Source organism: Pantherophis guttatus, chromosome 3, assembly GCF_059756535.1.
Source record: "Pantherophis guttatus breed Tessera chromosome 3, ASM5975653v1, whole genome shotgun sequence".
In the NCBI taxonomy this organism is placed as follows: Eukaryota; Metazoa; Chordata; class Lepidosauria; order Squamata; family Colubridae; genus Pantherophis; species Pantherophis guttatus.
In genome coordinates, this window is record NC_142065.1 from 18,286,835 (window position 1) to 18,303,766 (window position 16,932).

At 39.6% G+C, this 16,932-nt stretch overlaps 1 protein-coding gene across 2 annotated transcripts in view; it reads right to left on the reverse strand.

Moving 5' to 3' along the window:
* Positions 1–15,834, reverse strand: part of CASS4 (Cas scaffold protein family member 4) — a 45,802-nt gene extending 29,968 nt beyond the window's left edge. Inside the window, exon 1 of one of the 2 annotated variants that reach the window (XM_034433051.3) lies at positions 15,268–15,834. In XM_034433051.3, the coding sequence (XP_034288942.2) occupies positions 15,268–15,279 (12 nt within the window). In that variant the 5' untranslated portion in view covers positions 15,280–15,834. The remainder of the gene's footprint in view (positions 1–15,267) is intronic. The other variant, XM_034433049.3, reaches the window with a different exon arrangement.
* Between the last annotated feature and the right edge of the window lie 1,098 nt (positions 15,835–16,932).

A 16,932-nucleotide genomic window follows, 5' to 3' on the forward strand; every position in this document is an offset into this window, starting at 1 on the left:
GGCTTATATTTTTACCATCACATTTGCTGAACAGGAACAGCTGCTCTAGTGAATTAAGAGAAGAAATGCATTTGCCAGCTCAGATTGTATCAGTGTCCTGTTGTTGATAACATCCATTTCGTCTACTGAGATGGCTTAGAAACAATGAGCTCCTTCTTCTCCCTGCTTGATCATCTCTCCCTTTGCCTGTCATAACAGCTGCCAGAGAAGGACGACAGGCCTGTTTGCCTCATGGAATAATTATTTTAATCAAATTGAGGTGTTCCGACAAATACGTCAGGCGAACATTCTCTTTTTCCAATTCCAAAAAAAAAAAAAAAAAAAAAAAAAGCCTTGATCTTGCCAAATAGTGCAATTGCTTTCTGACAAACCCTTCATGCACATTGCACTGCGGAAATGAAAAGTTACATTTTTAATGTCAGAATTAATTTTTTACAAGGGTCAGGTGTTGCGTGAAGATACAACATTCTCTGGTTATTTGGATGGGTAATGAAATGTCTGCCAATGAAAAAATCAAGCGAAGAGAAATTCTACAGCCCCGTATGCCAACCCTGAGCTACATACAGATGAGATAAGATAACTTTTATTGTCATTTTTTTTTTTTACTGTGAGCACACTGGCCCACATTAAAAATGAAATTCTGTTGCCAGCTTTCAAGAGAAAGTATATATCTGACCAAACACATAGATAACACACATATACAACATCAAGGGTGCTATTCAGCAGGTTCTGACAGGTTTGGGAGAACCGGTAGCAGAAAGTTTGAGTAGTTCAGAGAACCGGCAAATACCATCTCTGGCTGGCCCCAGAGTGGGGTGGGAATGGAGATTTTGCAATATCCTTCTGCCAGGAGTGGGGAGGGAATAGGGATTTTGCAGTATCCTTCCCCTGGAGTGGGCTGGGAATGGAGATTTTGCAGCATCCTTCCCCTGCCACGTCCACCGAGCCATTCCCACAGAACCAGTAGTTAAAAAAATGGAATTCCACCGCTAATACACATGCTATATACATATGGTACATATACATACAGTACATAAGTATATACCTGCACATATATATACTGCATTTTTTGCACTATAAGACGCACCCGACCATAAGACGCACCTAGGTTTAGAGGAGGAATACCACTGCCTTAACCAAAGGCCTGGCAATAAAGTTGACCACGCCTTTACTTCTCATTATTGGTTTTTCACGAGTGCTTTTAACTTTTCCTTTAAAATACTGCCATTTTTTTTTTACTACTGCCATATCAGGACTTTAAAGGATGTTTTATAATGGCCCCTTAGTTGAAAGTTCGATTCCACTCCTCTTTATAATCTTATATCTGACATAAAAGCTAAAATAAGGCGGTGCATGCTTCAAAAATGATTCGGGAAAAAATGCTTTTCATATGAATGGAGGGTCTCTCTGCCAGAAAGTCTGTTTCCCCCCCCCCCACTCCAAATTTCTGCAGCAGGCTAAAAAGAAAAGAAAAGATTCGGCTGCTTTAAAAAGTCAGTGATGCAACTCTTAAAAGCAGCCATATCTCTTTTTTTTTCCCTAGTTGGTGTAGAAATGTGAAAGAAGAGTTGTTTTTTTCTTTGAGCAGCAATAGAGAATTATTGCACGTTTGCTCATGTGAGGTCCAAAGCCAAATCCTTCTTTAACCATGTACAATTCTAATGTAAAGTCTACACTAGACCAGGGGTGGGTTGTACTTACCTTTACTACCAGTTCGCAGTGGGGCTACACGTGCACTCTTTTGCGCATACGCAGAAGCGTTCTGATGATGTTGGGGTCGGTGGGCGGAGCCTCCCGACGGTTTTACTACTGGTTCTATAGAACTGGTGCGAACCAGGGGCAACCCACCACTGTACTAGATCACTGTTTTTAAAGTAAAGCAAGTGTGTATCAGCAGTGATTGCTTAATTCTGGATTCCAAATTTAGCATCCTAATGTCACTGACACCATTGGTTGAGGCATGCTTCTAAAAATCCAGTTTGAGAAGGGAAACAAATGGTCTCATTACAATGAAAAAGTTGCAATGGGACCCTTGCTAAAAAGTATGGAAAAATAATGTACTTGTGATTTCTATGTTCTATGTTCAATCAAATAAAATAAATAAATAAATAAATTATTAGAAAGGATAGACTATAGAAAGAAGAAAGTTATACCTCAGAGAGGATAATATTTATTTGAATGCACTTTTAACTGCTGTAAAGAAGATTGGACGCCATCTCTTGGCATTTTTTCTTTCATTTCTTTTTCTTTTCTTTTCCCAAAAGTGCTTTTCAAAAAGGCAACTGGACTTTTCTTTGGTTTTTTCAATGAAGCTGTTTTTCTGAAGAAACTTCTTGGATGAAAAGCAAAAAGTCTTCAAGGAAAACAACAAAGAAAGTTCAGCTGCCTTTTGAAAAAGCACCTTTGGGACAAACATGACCTGGATGACTGAGAATCTCCATAAACATTCTACATCTCTACTTTCTTTTTCATTTCTAATTCCTTGTATGTCCAATCACGCTTGGCCAATAAAGAATTCTTCCTTCCTTCCTTCCTTCCTTCCTTCCTTCCTTCCTTCCTTCCTTCCTTCCTTCCTTCCTTTCTCTTCTATCTATTTATCTATTTATCTATCTATCATCTATCTATCTATCTATCTATCTATCTATCTATCTATCTATCTATCTATTTTTATTTTACTTTCCCATATTTTCTTTTTTCATCTAAATGTTTTTATTCTGTAAAACATTCTTTAATGAAAATTAACTAAAAGGAAAATAAAAAATTTAGAGAGAGCAGTGTTCCAGAATTTCTGGTAAAGTTTTGAAAAACTATTCAGTTATAGTCACTGAAGCTTATCAAAACAATTGGAGAAGCAGATAGCAAAAGCAATGGGCATTTTAAGAAAGGTTTTTTTTTTTTTTACATAGGACAGACTTAAGACCTTGCCCTAGATATGCTCTCAATAGAAGTTAATAGCACCAGATCTCTGTAAGGGCAAACCATTATGCTGCCTGAAAAGATATTCAGGTTGGATCTTATCCCCCACCTCTTTCCATAAACAGAACAAATTATACAGACCCCTCAACCACACCAAAGGCAATTGCAGTCCGGAGATAGGACACACGGAATGCTTCCATCTTTACTACCTTCTCATTTCTCCAGAAATTGCTTGTTTCCATCTCTTGTGACAACCAGTTCATTTTACCTAACAGATCTGGGATGAGCCATCTATTTCTGCCATAGCATAATCAATTTTTCCTCATGCTCAAGACTTCCTATCCAACACCAGCCTATTATCTTATGAAAACATAACTTCCTCCCCATTGCCAGAGGGTTCAATTTTTAGAATCTGCAAAAAACAGACTCATTGCTGAGTCCTGCAGGGTAAAAAAAAAACAATGAAACTGTAAATCCAATAGCTTATTGTGGCTGAATTCCTCTCTACCTGTGATGAATCCTGAATGGTTGATGCTTTTACTACCTACAAGGATTCAACAACTATAAGCATGGAAAAAGGGTCGTGGTGGCTCAGTGGCTAAGATGCCGAGCTTGTTGATCGAAAGGTCGGCAGTTCAGCAGTTTGAATCCCTAGTGCCGCATAATGTGGTGAGCTCCCTTTACTTGTCCCAGATTCTGCCAACCTAGCAGTTCAAAAGCACGTAAAAAATGCAAGTAGAAAAATCAGGACCACCTTTGGTGGGAAGGCAACAGCATTCTGTGCGCCTTTGGCGTTTAGTCATGCTGGCCACATGACCACAGAGACGTCTTCGGGCAGTGCTGGCTCTTCAGCTTTAAAATGGAGATGAGCACCATCCCCTAGAGTTGGGAACGACTAGCACATATGTGTGAGGGGAACCTTTACCTTTACCTTTAAGCATGGAAGGCATATTTGCCTTCTGAGCCATCATCCCCATTGACTGGCTGGGGAATTCTGGGAGTTGAAGTCCACATGCCTTCAAGTTGCCAAGGTTGAGAAACACTGCAGACATTGGCATATTATTACCTTTTCCAATTCTCTCTGGCCAATTGCCACCAGAAAATGTATTTGTGCTTACAGCTATTTAAAATAAATATGAAAGCCAACATAAATTAAAATACTACAAGAAGCCTTTAAATTCCACAGAAATATAGTGTCCTTGCAGCTTACTTTTTTTTTTAGTAAATGACCCAACATGCATCCATACAGCTTGAACTGAAAATATGGATACTTGTCATTGAACATTTTATTGGTTGTTCCTGTGGAATCCAGCATGAGATTTTTCTTGCCTGAGGATTTAGTTAGAGAGAAAGTTATTGCTTGGATGACTTTCTAGCATTTTACTTTTCTACCATTCTCTCAAACCCGTAGAAATCATGTTCATTCAATGAGCATTCAAGGTTTTTCACAAAATCAAGACTAGCCTGCAGAATTTGCTGCCGCAAGAGTGGTTATGCCGGAAAATGTTAACTACTGCTTTTGTTGTCCTCTTGACAAATCATTATTAAGATTCCTTCTCTAATCACCCTGGGAAAGGAGCCAAACTGACTTTAAATATTTTAATAAAATATTCCATCAGGATAAAAGTAGCAGGTTACTACTGAGCGCTAAGACAGATGTCTATTGGATTCTCTTCTCCGAAATAATTAAGCATTAATGTTCTTTTTCTAAAAACTTCATAAAATGAGACAAGGAATCTCTTCCTTTCCCTTCCCTTCCCTTCCCCTCCCCTCCCTTCCCTGAAGTATCAATTAAACTAAGGGGTGGATTCAGGGGTGAAATGCTCCCGGTTCGGACTGCATCGGCCGATCCGGTAGCGATGGCGGCGGGTGGTTCGGAGAACCGATAGCAAAAATCCCTGTGCGCCCCCCCCCCCAGCATACATAGCTGAGCTGCACGATCATCAGAGGCTTTTTTTTTTTAACTTTTAAAAGCATTTTTTCTACAACGTCTTCCGCCGAAAAAGTGCTTTAAAAAGTAAAAAAAAAAAGCATCTGATGATCGTGCGCACAGCTGGGATCGTCAGAGGCTTTTCAAAGCATTTTTTTCTGCAACCTCTTGGCCAAAGAGATGGTTAAAAAAATGCTTTGAAAAGTCTCTGACGATCCCAGCTGAGTTGCCTGATCAGGGCTGGCTGGGAGATTCTGGGAGTTGAAGTCCACCCATCTTCAAGCTACCAAGATGGAGAAACACTGCTCTAAAAGGATGCAAATGACCAGTTATCTGCAAGGAATATAAATCCTTCCATTCCCCACTATCCTGTCAGAGGTGAAGAAGCTTCTTGGATGAGAAGTGAAATGTCTTCAAAGAAAAAACAAGAAAGTCCAGTTGCCTCCTGAAAAGGCACCTTTGGGACAATGGTAGGATCACCCCCAAGCCTTATTACCAGAGGTGTCAAAGACTACAAAGTCCAGCTGGTGATTGTGACCGTATAACTGGAACTCTACCCATTTTTAATATATTGATTGCACTGTTGCAGCTATCAGTGACTTTTTTTTTTTTTTGACTACATCCTGAGGACATCCCTGCTCATTCTGGGATAGATTAGAATTTGGCAGTTGGATAACTACAAATTGCACAGATTTTTTTTTTTCCTATTGAATGAAGGCAAGTAGGAATGCCCACCAACCTGGCTAGGAGAAAAAGTCCAAAAGTGATGTTCACAGATCATGATCGATAGAAAAATGTATACCAGGCGATGCTTTCGTGCTGTGGTTAGAAGAACATTAACAGGATCACAGAGGTGTTTTTACCACATTATCGGAGAAGCATTTTGAGGTGTACAGGCATCACACCTGGAAAGGAAATGGCAATGTTGTTGCATTCTGGAAAGGAAGACTCGGTTTCACAACCTACCTGGATCACAAAAAAACTTCCGCATTGTCATTCTATTAATAAGAATGGCAAGTTAGGGCCTTTTTCTTCCTTCCTCTCCCCAACCCCATTTGCTATTCCGCTTGACAAAATGACTCATCACAGGGTGACCAGAAAGAAGGAAGGCAAGAACAAAAAAATAGGTTCATCCTTTGGAGTACAGATCTTCTGCAACAGACTGACTCAGCTGTGGAGCACAATTAAGATGCAACTTCAGCAATGTCATCTGTTAGGCACAAGTTATTTAAAACCCACTTTTCTTTTCTGGTCTCAGCAACTAAGCAGGATTAGGTCTGTTAATGCATAGATGGGGACTAACTTCTGGGCTGTACAATAGATGCGAAAGTCAAAGAAAAATTCCAGAGGAAGATCATTCCCTACAGCTGTCAAGAAAATTGTATGGATGGGTTTACCTAGTCACCAAGAGTTGAGCCAAACTTGAGGGTGTTTTGTCTTTCTTTATTCACATGCTATATACAGCAGTGGTGGGATTCAAAAAATTTTACTACCGGTTCTGTGGGTGTGGCTTGGTGGCCGTGGCTTGGTGGGCATGGCAGGGGAAGGATACTGTAAAATCTCCATTCCCACCCCACTCCAAGGGAAGGATACTGCAAAATCCCCATTTCCTCCCGATCAGCTGGGACTCAGGAGGCAGAGAATAGAGGGGGCGGGGCCAGAAAGAGGTCGTATTTACCGGTTCTCTGAACTACTCAAAATTTCCGCTACCGGTTCTCCAGAACTTGTCAGAACCTGCTGAATACCAACCACCTTTGATATACGGTGTCTGTTGATAGATTCCTTACTTAGTTCCTCTTCCCCCCCACCAAAAAAAAGTGGAAATTGATTTTGCAAAATTATAAGATGGGCCTTTAAGTTCATCAACTTTTAGTTATTTAAAGGGCCAATCAAATGGCTTTTTAAATGTTTCAGAGTATATAAAATACAACTGAACACAGATAGAATACCGTAACTGTACAGGTATATTTAATATAATGAACTGTTCTTATAAAATATTTAGTTATTAATGTCTTCTATTAGTAAGTACAATAAATTTCAAAATCATGCAGGAAATTGTGAACTTATTTTGCCTGTTATTGATTTTTATCTACTATAAATAATATAAAATTAGAAATAGGGGAGAATTGGAACAAAATTTCATGCGTATAAATCCTTTGGCTAAAATTATTACACCTAATTCCAAATGTTGGAAATTTGAGTTTTCCAAAGCATTTTGAGTAGTTTAGGTTCAACGCTCAAGGAAAGCCAATTAGTGAACTTAGAATAGAATAGAAAACAGAGTTGGAAGGGATCTTGGAGGTCTTCTAATCCAACCCCCTGCTTAGGCAGTAAACCTTACACTATTTCAGACCAATGGTTATCCAACATCTTCTTAAAAACTTCCAGTGTTGGAGCATTCACAACTTCTGGAGGCAAGTCGTTCCACTCATTAATTGTTCTAACTGTCAGGAAATTTCTCCTTAGTTCTAAGTTGCTTCTCTCCTTAATTAGTTTCCATCCAATGCTTCTTGACCAACCTTAAACAGTGCATTACAGGGTAAACGTTTGCCAACCAAGGTACTTCAAATGTGTTAATTTACAGAATACATCCAAAATCTGGGTCCCAAGTAGTATCTTTTCAGAGTGAGAAGCTTCAGAATGAACCAAAAGCATGTCAGAAAAACCAGTCATAGTAGCATCTTTGAGCAATTCCAGTAACAAAGTTAGTACAACAGGTACATTAAAGCAAGATTCCTACTAATAACGTATCATATAATGCTTTAGAGAATCATCCAGCCATTGCTGAGCCAAAATAACAATAACGAAAATAGATTTTTCTGTCACCTCAATAATTACTGGATGAAGCTGCTATAGTCATTGGAGAGAAATGACCATCGGCGAGAAATTAATTTAGATCATAGATAATTTTACATCAGTTGAAAAAACTGTGTTCTGTAAGGAGAAAATAGGATTAGGGAACATGAAGAGTAGATTTTGAAACATACACTAACAAAAATGGAGCTCAAAGAGTAAAGAAAACAATTCCTGATGATTCCATAATTTATCTGACCAATAAATATGGTATGTCCTTCAGATCATTACAGAGACCATTTCTGAATTCAGAGCAATCATAACATGCATCCTTTACATGATTTTTTAGTATGTCATGACTGATTTCTAGCATCTCCCATTTATTTCAATCATCTGGATCAAGATATGCTTACTGTATCTGTGTTGAGTTTCATATATCTTGCAAAAATCAAAATAAAGTCTCTTTGGGCTTGACTTCTTAGCATGTGGTCTGATGATAATTCCTGCAGTTTACAAACCATGTTTCTGTCTATGGAGATTCTCAATCATCCAGATCATGGTTGTCTCAAAGGTGCTTTTCAAAAGGCAACTGAACTTTCTCTCTCTCTGTGTGTGTTTTTTTCCTTGAAAATGTTTCACTTCTCATCCAAAAAGCTTCTTCAGTTCAGAACTGGATAAGGTTTTTGGATGAGAAGCAAAACAATTTCAAGGAGGAAAAAAAACCACAGAGAAAGTCCAGTTGCCTTTTGAAAAGTACCTTTGGGACAATCATATTTCTGTTTATTTAATAGATAATGATCAAGAAAATTATGACTAGGGTTCTAGTGGGAAACATTGCATATTTCAAGACATCTGATAGGTGGTGTGTGTGGAGGTGTTAGACCAGGGGTCTCAAACCAAGGCCCACAGACTGGAACTGGGCCGTGGGGCCTCCCTGGAAACAGCAAAGGATCGGCCCACGGTGTCTCTGCCAGTGAAAAGGGAGCTTGGGAGGGCTACATGAGGCCCTCCCGGGCCCCATTTTCAGCTGTCCCAGCTAAAATCGGGGCCTGGGTGCCCCACGCGCAGCGCCCCCTCAACCCCGTCTCCGTTTTTGCTGGCAGAGGGCTAGCAAAACAAAGTAAAAACAAAACAAAGGGAGAAATGGAGCCTGGATAGCTCAACAGACTAAAAGCCTGTTATTAACATTCAGCTGCCTGCAATTATTGCATGTTCGAATCTCCCCAGGCTCAAGGTTGACTCAGCCTTCCATCCTTTCTAAGGTAGGTAAATTGAGGACCCAGTTTGTGGGGGCAATAAGCTGACTTTGTATAAAATATACAAAAGGATGAAGGCTATTGCTTAACGCATTGTAAGCCGCCCTGAGTCTCCGGAGAAGGGCAGCATATAAATCTAATAAAAAAAAAATGTTTCCCCTTTTGCATCTGAGCATGCAAGAAGGGACAGGAAAGGGAAAGAGGAAAGGGAAAGAAAAAGAAGAAAAGATGGGAAGAGAGCAAGGAAGGAAAAATAAGGAAAGGGGAAGGAAGAAAAAAGGAAAATGAAGAGGGAAGGAAAAAGAAAAAAAGGAAGGAAGGAAAAAGGAAGGGAGGGAGAGAGGGAGGGACTGTAATCCACAAAAACATTTAGGCTCTGTTATTCATGCCGCTATCCTTCTAAAACTGGTAGAAATAATACTATCATCTGTGAGCATGTAAACACATCTTCAGTGCTTGTTGAGGTCAAACTATGTTCTCTGGGTGAATCAGCTAGAAAAAAAACATCCCGAACTGTAACAATGTGATTGAACAATTCTCAGTTAAAGTCAGATTAGCAAGTGGCTCTTCAGTTTTATGAGTCAAAGAAAAGGCAAAGAAGGCCAGGAGAGATGGATGGAAAAAACAGATCATCACTTAAATGCCTTTCCACAGAAATCCTTCATTAGCAATAACTTTTATCTGTGATAATATCACATGATATTTCCTTCTTCTCATATCCAATCCGTAAGTAAAATAACCTTACATCTTCTTTAGCTGTGCTGGTCATTGTACCTTCCCCACATTCATAACCAGACACAAAGTCTGCTTGGCAGCTGCAATGCCTATACCCGCCATCAGTCAGCTGGTTGGAGTTTGCATACTGTGGTACCCTATGTGTACCAACCACCAGCTGATGATTCTTACTTCAGCCTCTGTGTGTGTGTGTGTGTGTGTGTGTGTGTGTGTGCATGTGCACGCCAGCGGTGAGTTTCACAGATTCTTACCACCAATCCCCTGCGCGTGTGCACGCTTGCTTCATGCACACGTACGCCTTTCACGCATACACCATGCAAAAACATGACTAAATAGGATGACATTATACTGAGGGGGGAGGGGGGCAGGGGGCAGGGGTGACCCACAGAACCGGTCCGAACCAGCTGAATACCACCTCTGGTGTGTGTGTCCCTAATTGCCAGCTTCTGTCAGAGCCATGGTGACATAGTGGTTAGAATGTAGCATTACAGGCTAACTCTGCTCACATTGCCAGGAGTTTGATGCCTTTGATCCTGAGCAGCTCAAGGTTGATTCAACCTTCCATCCTACCGGGGTCAGTAAAATGAGGACCCAGATTGTTGTGGGGCAATATACTGACTCTGTATAAACCGCTTAGAGAGGGCTGTAAAGCACTGTGAAGCTGTATATAAGTGCTATTGCTATTCTTCAGGAGAATGGCTCAGGAGCAGGGGTGAAATGCTCCCGGTTCGGACTGGATCGCCCGATCCAGTAGCAATGGTGGCAGATGGTTCGGAGAACCGGTAGCAAAAATCCCTGCGCCCTCCCCCATGCCCAGCTGAGCTGCGCAATCATCAGAGGCTGTTTTTTTTACTTTTAAAAGCATTTTTTCAACAACCTCTTCGGCGGAAAAAATGCTTTTAAAAGTTTTAAAAAAAAAGCCTCTGATGATCACGCGGCTCAGCTGGGATCGTCAGAGGCTTTTAAAAGCATTTTTTCTATGACTACTTCAGCCGAAGAGGTTGTAGGGAAAAAAAATGCTTTTAAAAGCCTCTGACGATGCCAGCTGAGTTGCCTGATGGGCAGAGGCTTTTAAAAGCATTTTTTGTGCAATCTCTTCAGCCGAAGAGGTTGTAGAAAAAAATGCTTTTAAAAGAAAAAAAAAAAAAGGTTGGCCATGCCCACCCTGTCACATTACCCCCACCACCACCAAGCCATGCCCACAGAACCGCTAGTAACAAATTTTAGATTTCACCCCTGCTCAGGGGCAGAAAATTCTTCACTGAAATATAGAAGGGATTCAGGAAGACTACAGTTCAGAAAACCATGAATGGTGAAGAGGTCTTGAGCTGTGCTAGATGGTATGGTGATCTTGCACAAGTAACCCAAGAAGTAACCCAAATAAGAAAAGCATTGATGAATGTTTGAAAAAAAGAGATTTATTTGAACTAAAGATCTGCCGACTTGAGCCCTTGGGTGCTCAGAGGGTTTTTTTTTCTCAAGAACATTCTTAATCAGAAAGCGTTCTTATTAGAGCACATGGCATATGAAATAATTAAAGACGCTGAGCTTGTCGATCGAAAGTGCCGTGTAATGGGGTGAGCTCCCGTTACTTGTCCCAGCTTCTGCCAACCTAGCACTTTGAAAGTACGTAAAAAATGCAAGTAGAAAAATAGGGACCACCTTTGGTGGGAAGGTAACAGTGTTCTGTGCTCCTTTGGCATTTAGTTATGTTGGCCACATGACCACAGAGACGTCTTCGGACAGCGCTGGCTCTTTGGCTTTGAAACAGAGATGAGCACCGTCCCCTAGAGTCGGGATTGATTAGCACATATGTGCGAGGGGAACCTTTACCTTTACCTAAACCTAACAAACCCACAACACAACACAAGGTATTAGTTTAAACAGGTGTCCTTTTAGTTTAAAAGGACCTTTTTAAAAAGGAGAGGGTGGGAAAGCATACAAAAATTCAACTGTAAATGTGAACTAGGATGATGTTAAGAATGTAGAGAGGGGTTTTTGTTTAATCTGAAAGTCTTCTAATATTCCAGATGTTTATTTAATGGTTATGATTGCAGAAAGTTTGACAAACCCTGGTAGAATTTGTTAGATTATGTCCTCCATTACTACCTACTCCAATGACTGTGTTGACTTGAAACAGGAGAAACAGAATTGGAGGGACATTGGCAATGGAAACAGCAAATTTCATACCAAAATAATTTCTGCTGATTAAGAATGGGTGAATAACAGTACAACTCACTGTGAAGGAAAGACCCTAAATCGAAAGACACCAAATAAAAACAATATCTTAAATGCTTATTATGGCCTGAGTTTCCTGAAAGGATTAGGAGTGACATGATAGCCTTGTTCCAGTATCTCAGGGGCTGCCACAAAGAAGAGGGAGTCAAGCTCTTCTCCAAAGCACCTGAAGGTAGGACAAGAAGCAATGGGTGGAAACACATCAAGGAGAGAAGCAACCTAGAACTAACTGACAATTAGAATACTTAATCAATGGAACAACTTGCCTCCAGAAGTTGTGGATGCTCCAGCACTGGAGGTTTTTAAGAAGAGATTGAACAACCATTTCAGACAAATGGCTTGAGCATGGGGTTGGACTAGAAGACCTCCAAGGTCCCTTCCAACTCTGTCATTCTGATTAATGCTTAAAGATGCTTGCTGTATTTTGTAACTTCCTTTCTTACACATTTAGCTCCACAACTTCTCATGTAATCTTTTAAAAAGCAGTAAAAGTAATAAAAGTATTTTTTCAAATGTCTAAATTTCAAAACAACCACCACCATAAATAGTGTGGATCTGAGACTTAAACATATGAATTCAGCCACGTTCCAACAGAGCTAAGATTTTTCCTAGTTGACCAATTCAGAACGAGAATTTAACTTCCATATTTTTTTTTCTGAAATAATATTTGAAATATTCATTCAGCAAAAAAAGATTAGAGATAGGTCTCCATGCTACTGTAATTAATACAATGTTTACTACCATTTAACTTTACTGTTAAAGTGACTGAATGCATCTTTTTGCCAAAAGAATTGAACTAAATGGGCTAACTTGAGAAAACTAAGTGGGTTAGTATTAGAATAGCGATGCTAACATGATAGTTTGCTGAAATGCAACTTGTTCTTGCCATCAAGCTCTTACTTTGAAAGACATGTTGGGCTCTATAAAAAAAAAAAATTGACTGAAGAGTATTCTGCCCCATCTAATCTCCTCTAATGTCACGAAAAAGAAGAGTATTACGGTAAATTGAATGTAAAGCTTTGAAACAAAAGAAAATTCTCTTTTAATACTGGAATTCAGATTCATGCCATAGAATCAATTAGTGACCATGCATATCCGATCAGGGACTCTTTGTTCCTTATGGGAAAGGCTGCAGATTTGTTTGAATTGTATAAAAACACACGAGACTATATTTGCCTAGGAATATATCACTGTTTGTTGAATTAAATATGACTACGTGCATAAATAACATCACAGAGGATATATATATCTGTGGCTAAAATTACCTTTGAGTGTTGTGGAGGCAATATAAATCAAATGAATAACGGCCTCTAGAACGGATGTGTCTTTTAATATGATTTCTGGTGTTATTAGATATTTTATGCAAGCAAATTGCTGAGAAAATGTTTGTGGCAAGTCAAGGTCCCTTGACAGTCTTTGCCAAACTGTGGCTTTAATCTATCAGATTTTCAACTTTATGACTGGAGTTTTAGCATCCATATTTTTTTCTGGAATGAGAATCTTGGTGAGTATAGGATTATTTACCAAATTTACTCTTTGGAATTATTTACTGACCTCTTTTAAAATCTTGGCAACTCTTAGGGTGAATTTATAAGGGTTGCCTTTCTCAGTCTTGAAAGCTGCTAGATATATTTGCACCTTAATAGGCCGGTAGATAAATTCTGAACTGAAATTTCGAATGAGAAATTGTAGTTGCAAATTAACACCAATTTGGAGATAGTGGAGAAAATGTTTATTGGAAGTTGTGGGTCAGCGAAACCAGTTATACCTTGAATTAACTGATTTATAATGCCCAGTTTAAGGCTTTTGAGAGGATGTGTTCTGAATGTGAATCATCTGCTGAACAATATATACAATGAAAGTATGTACTGATCAAAAAAATATATCTTGGATCCTTTGGCAAGTTTCAGAGACACACCCCAAATTTAAGAGATGTTATGTTTGAAGTAAAATAAACACTGCAATTTTACACTTTTTTTTTTTTTTTAAAAGCAAAACAAAACAGGATGAAGGTTAATATTGGTCATACAAAATGTGAAGTAAGGTACTGGAATATCCAATTTTGGAAAAAAAGCAACCAATCTAAATTTTAAGGAATGTAAAATATACATCTTATGATTTAGAGATAAAGTTAATTCAACAAAAAAATCTTCTTCTGCATTTATTGGATGCATCAAAGATTGCATTTAAAGAGTTGGAAATCAGATTTCTTATATTGGTATATTGCAAAACATTTGAGGAGTCTCGGAGTATGGATTTAGTCATACTTTCCAATGGCTCTTTTTTTTTTGGCTTCCAATGGTTAACCATTGGAAGCCAATGTGATTCAAAAAGAGGAAAAAGATACAGTTGTAATGAGAAATGTAAATATGATGATTTATCTCCCGAAATAATGGGTGTGAAAGTTTATGAAGAACTCTTGTCCCTTCCAAGCATGAGATTCAGTAAAAATTACTCTATGAAGATTGGGTGGGATAATTATTCCTGAGTTTAACAAGTAGATTGAAGAGAGGTGTTCCTATCGATTTTTGAAATGCTTTTATATTGTGAAAATGAGACGATGAAGCAATGTTTCTGTATCATCTGATTTAATAATATGGTATCAGAAACAAGCTAGTTTTATAGTAATGCAATATTATACAGAATCTCCCCCCCTCCCTTTACTTTCAGTTCACTTCAACTGCTGTTAGTTATTTCTTTACTGATGGCATAATCACAGTGGTATCATTTATCCCTGTTATGTAGCTGTACTTCACCAATTAAAAATGACAGCTGGGATTGGTGCATTCTGCATAGAATCTATTTATTTTATTTTTACAAGAGGGAAAACAAAACAAGATAGCAACGTTCTCCTGCCCCACTTCCTGATATATAAGCTTGTTGCCTTTACGCTGACTTCCAGAGGAAAGGTAGAGAACAATGGAAAACATTTATACTTCAACAATATTCACATCCGCTAATAAGAGCATGCAGTTAAGACAACTGCAGTTCCCTCAAATGAGAGCCCCCTTTCTCCTATACTGCTTACTCAGAAGTAAACCCATCCAACAGATCAGACCTCCAGGTAAATTACACGTGGAAGAATTGTATAAATTTTGAGGCAGTTGATTACACTTATATGACTATCAGTGAATATTTTCAGGCAGGCTTAACACTTCAATCAAGCAAAGCAAAAGGTGGAAAGTATAAAGTGCCATAAGGAAAAACGTTAAAGAATTATCTTTTTTTAAAAAAAACCGCATCCTAAAAGGATTTTCTTACGCTCTTTATATCAAAATAAATGCGTGTACACCCAAACGCAAATGTACCGTAAACCTACTGATCGTCTCTAATGAATAGATAAAATAAATGTATTTTAATAAAACACAGCCAGAGCTGCAAGAAATGCCCAATACTCACGTTGACTCTCATCTTGCTTGGATCACTTGGCACCGCTGTCTCCCATCACTTCAAAGTCCATACGCAAACCGGCTTTTCATTTCTGCAGCCAGTCACACCGTTTAAAAGTCTAGTGGTGAGCCTCAGCTGTCTAATTCTGGCCTCCTTTTGCAACACCGATAAGTCATTTATTTATTTATTTTCCTGAGTGAAATGAACAGCCTTCCTTGGGGTGGGCGGAGGGAGGACGGATTGAGGTGTGTGTGTACGGTGTGTCCAAATCACATCACCCACTGAAATTCTCCCCCAGGATTGCAACTGGCTTGCAGATTTCTTTCATGCAGATGGAGGTCTCCCCAGGAGGTGCTTGGTGTCTCCAACTTACGAGGCTCCCACTCTAAGGATCCATAAATGGGGGATTCTAAAAGCCATGCAGAAAGGCTGAACATGGCTAAGGAATACGGTCTTTGAGACGTACTTCACAGCAGCCTTTCTAACACTGCAGCCAAAGTTGCCAGTTTTCTGGTTTTCTGAGGGGTGTTTTTACTTCTCGTTTTTTTTTCAGCACTGCTGCCTCAGGAGTTCCCTTTCAAATTCCAAGTAGAGGCTGAATAAGAACATCTTGAAACAGGGCGGGGAGGAGGGGCGGAGAGAGAATATATATCAAAAGGAACAAAGCCGTGACAGAGCCATTAAAAAAAAAAATACTTTCACTGAGGCCTGCCTATTCAAATGGGCCATCTGTCCTGGACTGGCATCTGCAATGTAAATCACTTTTAAAAAAACGAAAGAAAGAAAGAAAGAACCTCAGTCACATAGTGTGGGTTGGAGGCACTTTCCTAGATCTGGAAAGTCCTTTCAAGATATCACCCACTTTCAAAAACGGGACTATCTGAGCAAGGGAAAAAGGTTCCATGCTATGGATGATGATTATTGATGATGATATCCATTCAGTCGTGTCCGACTCTTGGTGATTTTATGGGCCAGGTCTCTTCGCATTTTCCGATCTTGCACTGCTTCTTTGAAGCTATGGAATGAACCTTCAAAGGTGTACATTTGGGGCTCCCTTCTCCTGCTATTCAGGAAAATTCCAAAACCACACCTCTTTCTCTTTTATTAATTGACGTAATATTTTCTTGATACTGATTTTACATTTTAAAACATGTGTACGGCTCCCTAACTAGAATAGTGTGACTCTTGTTGGCATATAACCTCTTTGGTTTCTTGACATAGGGGACCCAAAACCTGCAATCATTTGGTCTTGGTAGAGTTGAGCCATGGCCTAGTCTTCCCCGTCTAGTCCTCCACAGCTTCCAGACATTGGACAGAACCATGATAGCCTCACTTGATCACGAGAGGCAGAGAGATTATAATTGAATATCATCAATATCATACGCTACCTCAGCAGCTTCATGTAGATGTTAAAAAGAAGCTAAGAGAAGAAGGGGTCTATGATTGGAGAGCTTCCCCCACCAAAACTGACTGGAACTGGTCTAGAGCAGGGGTGTCAAACTCAGTTTCATTGAGGGCTGCATCAGAGTTGTGTTTGACCTTCGGGGGCCAGCGTGGGCATGGCCAGCTCGACGTCACTCGTGTCATCACTCCTGCAGCTTGACATCATTCCTGCAGCCCTCTGCCAGCAAAAACGGAGCTCACGGGGATGCACACAGCTCCCCTGGGCCCCAT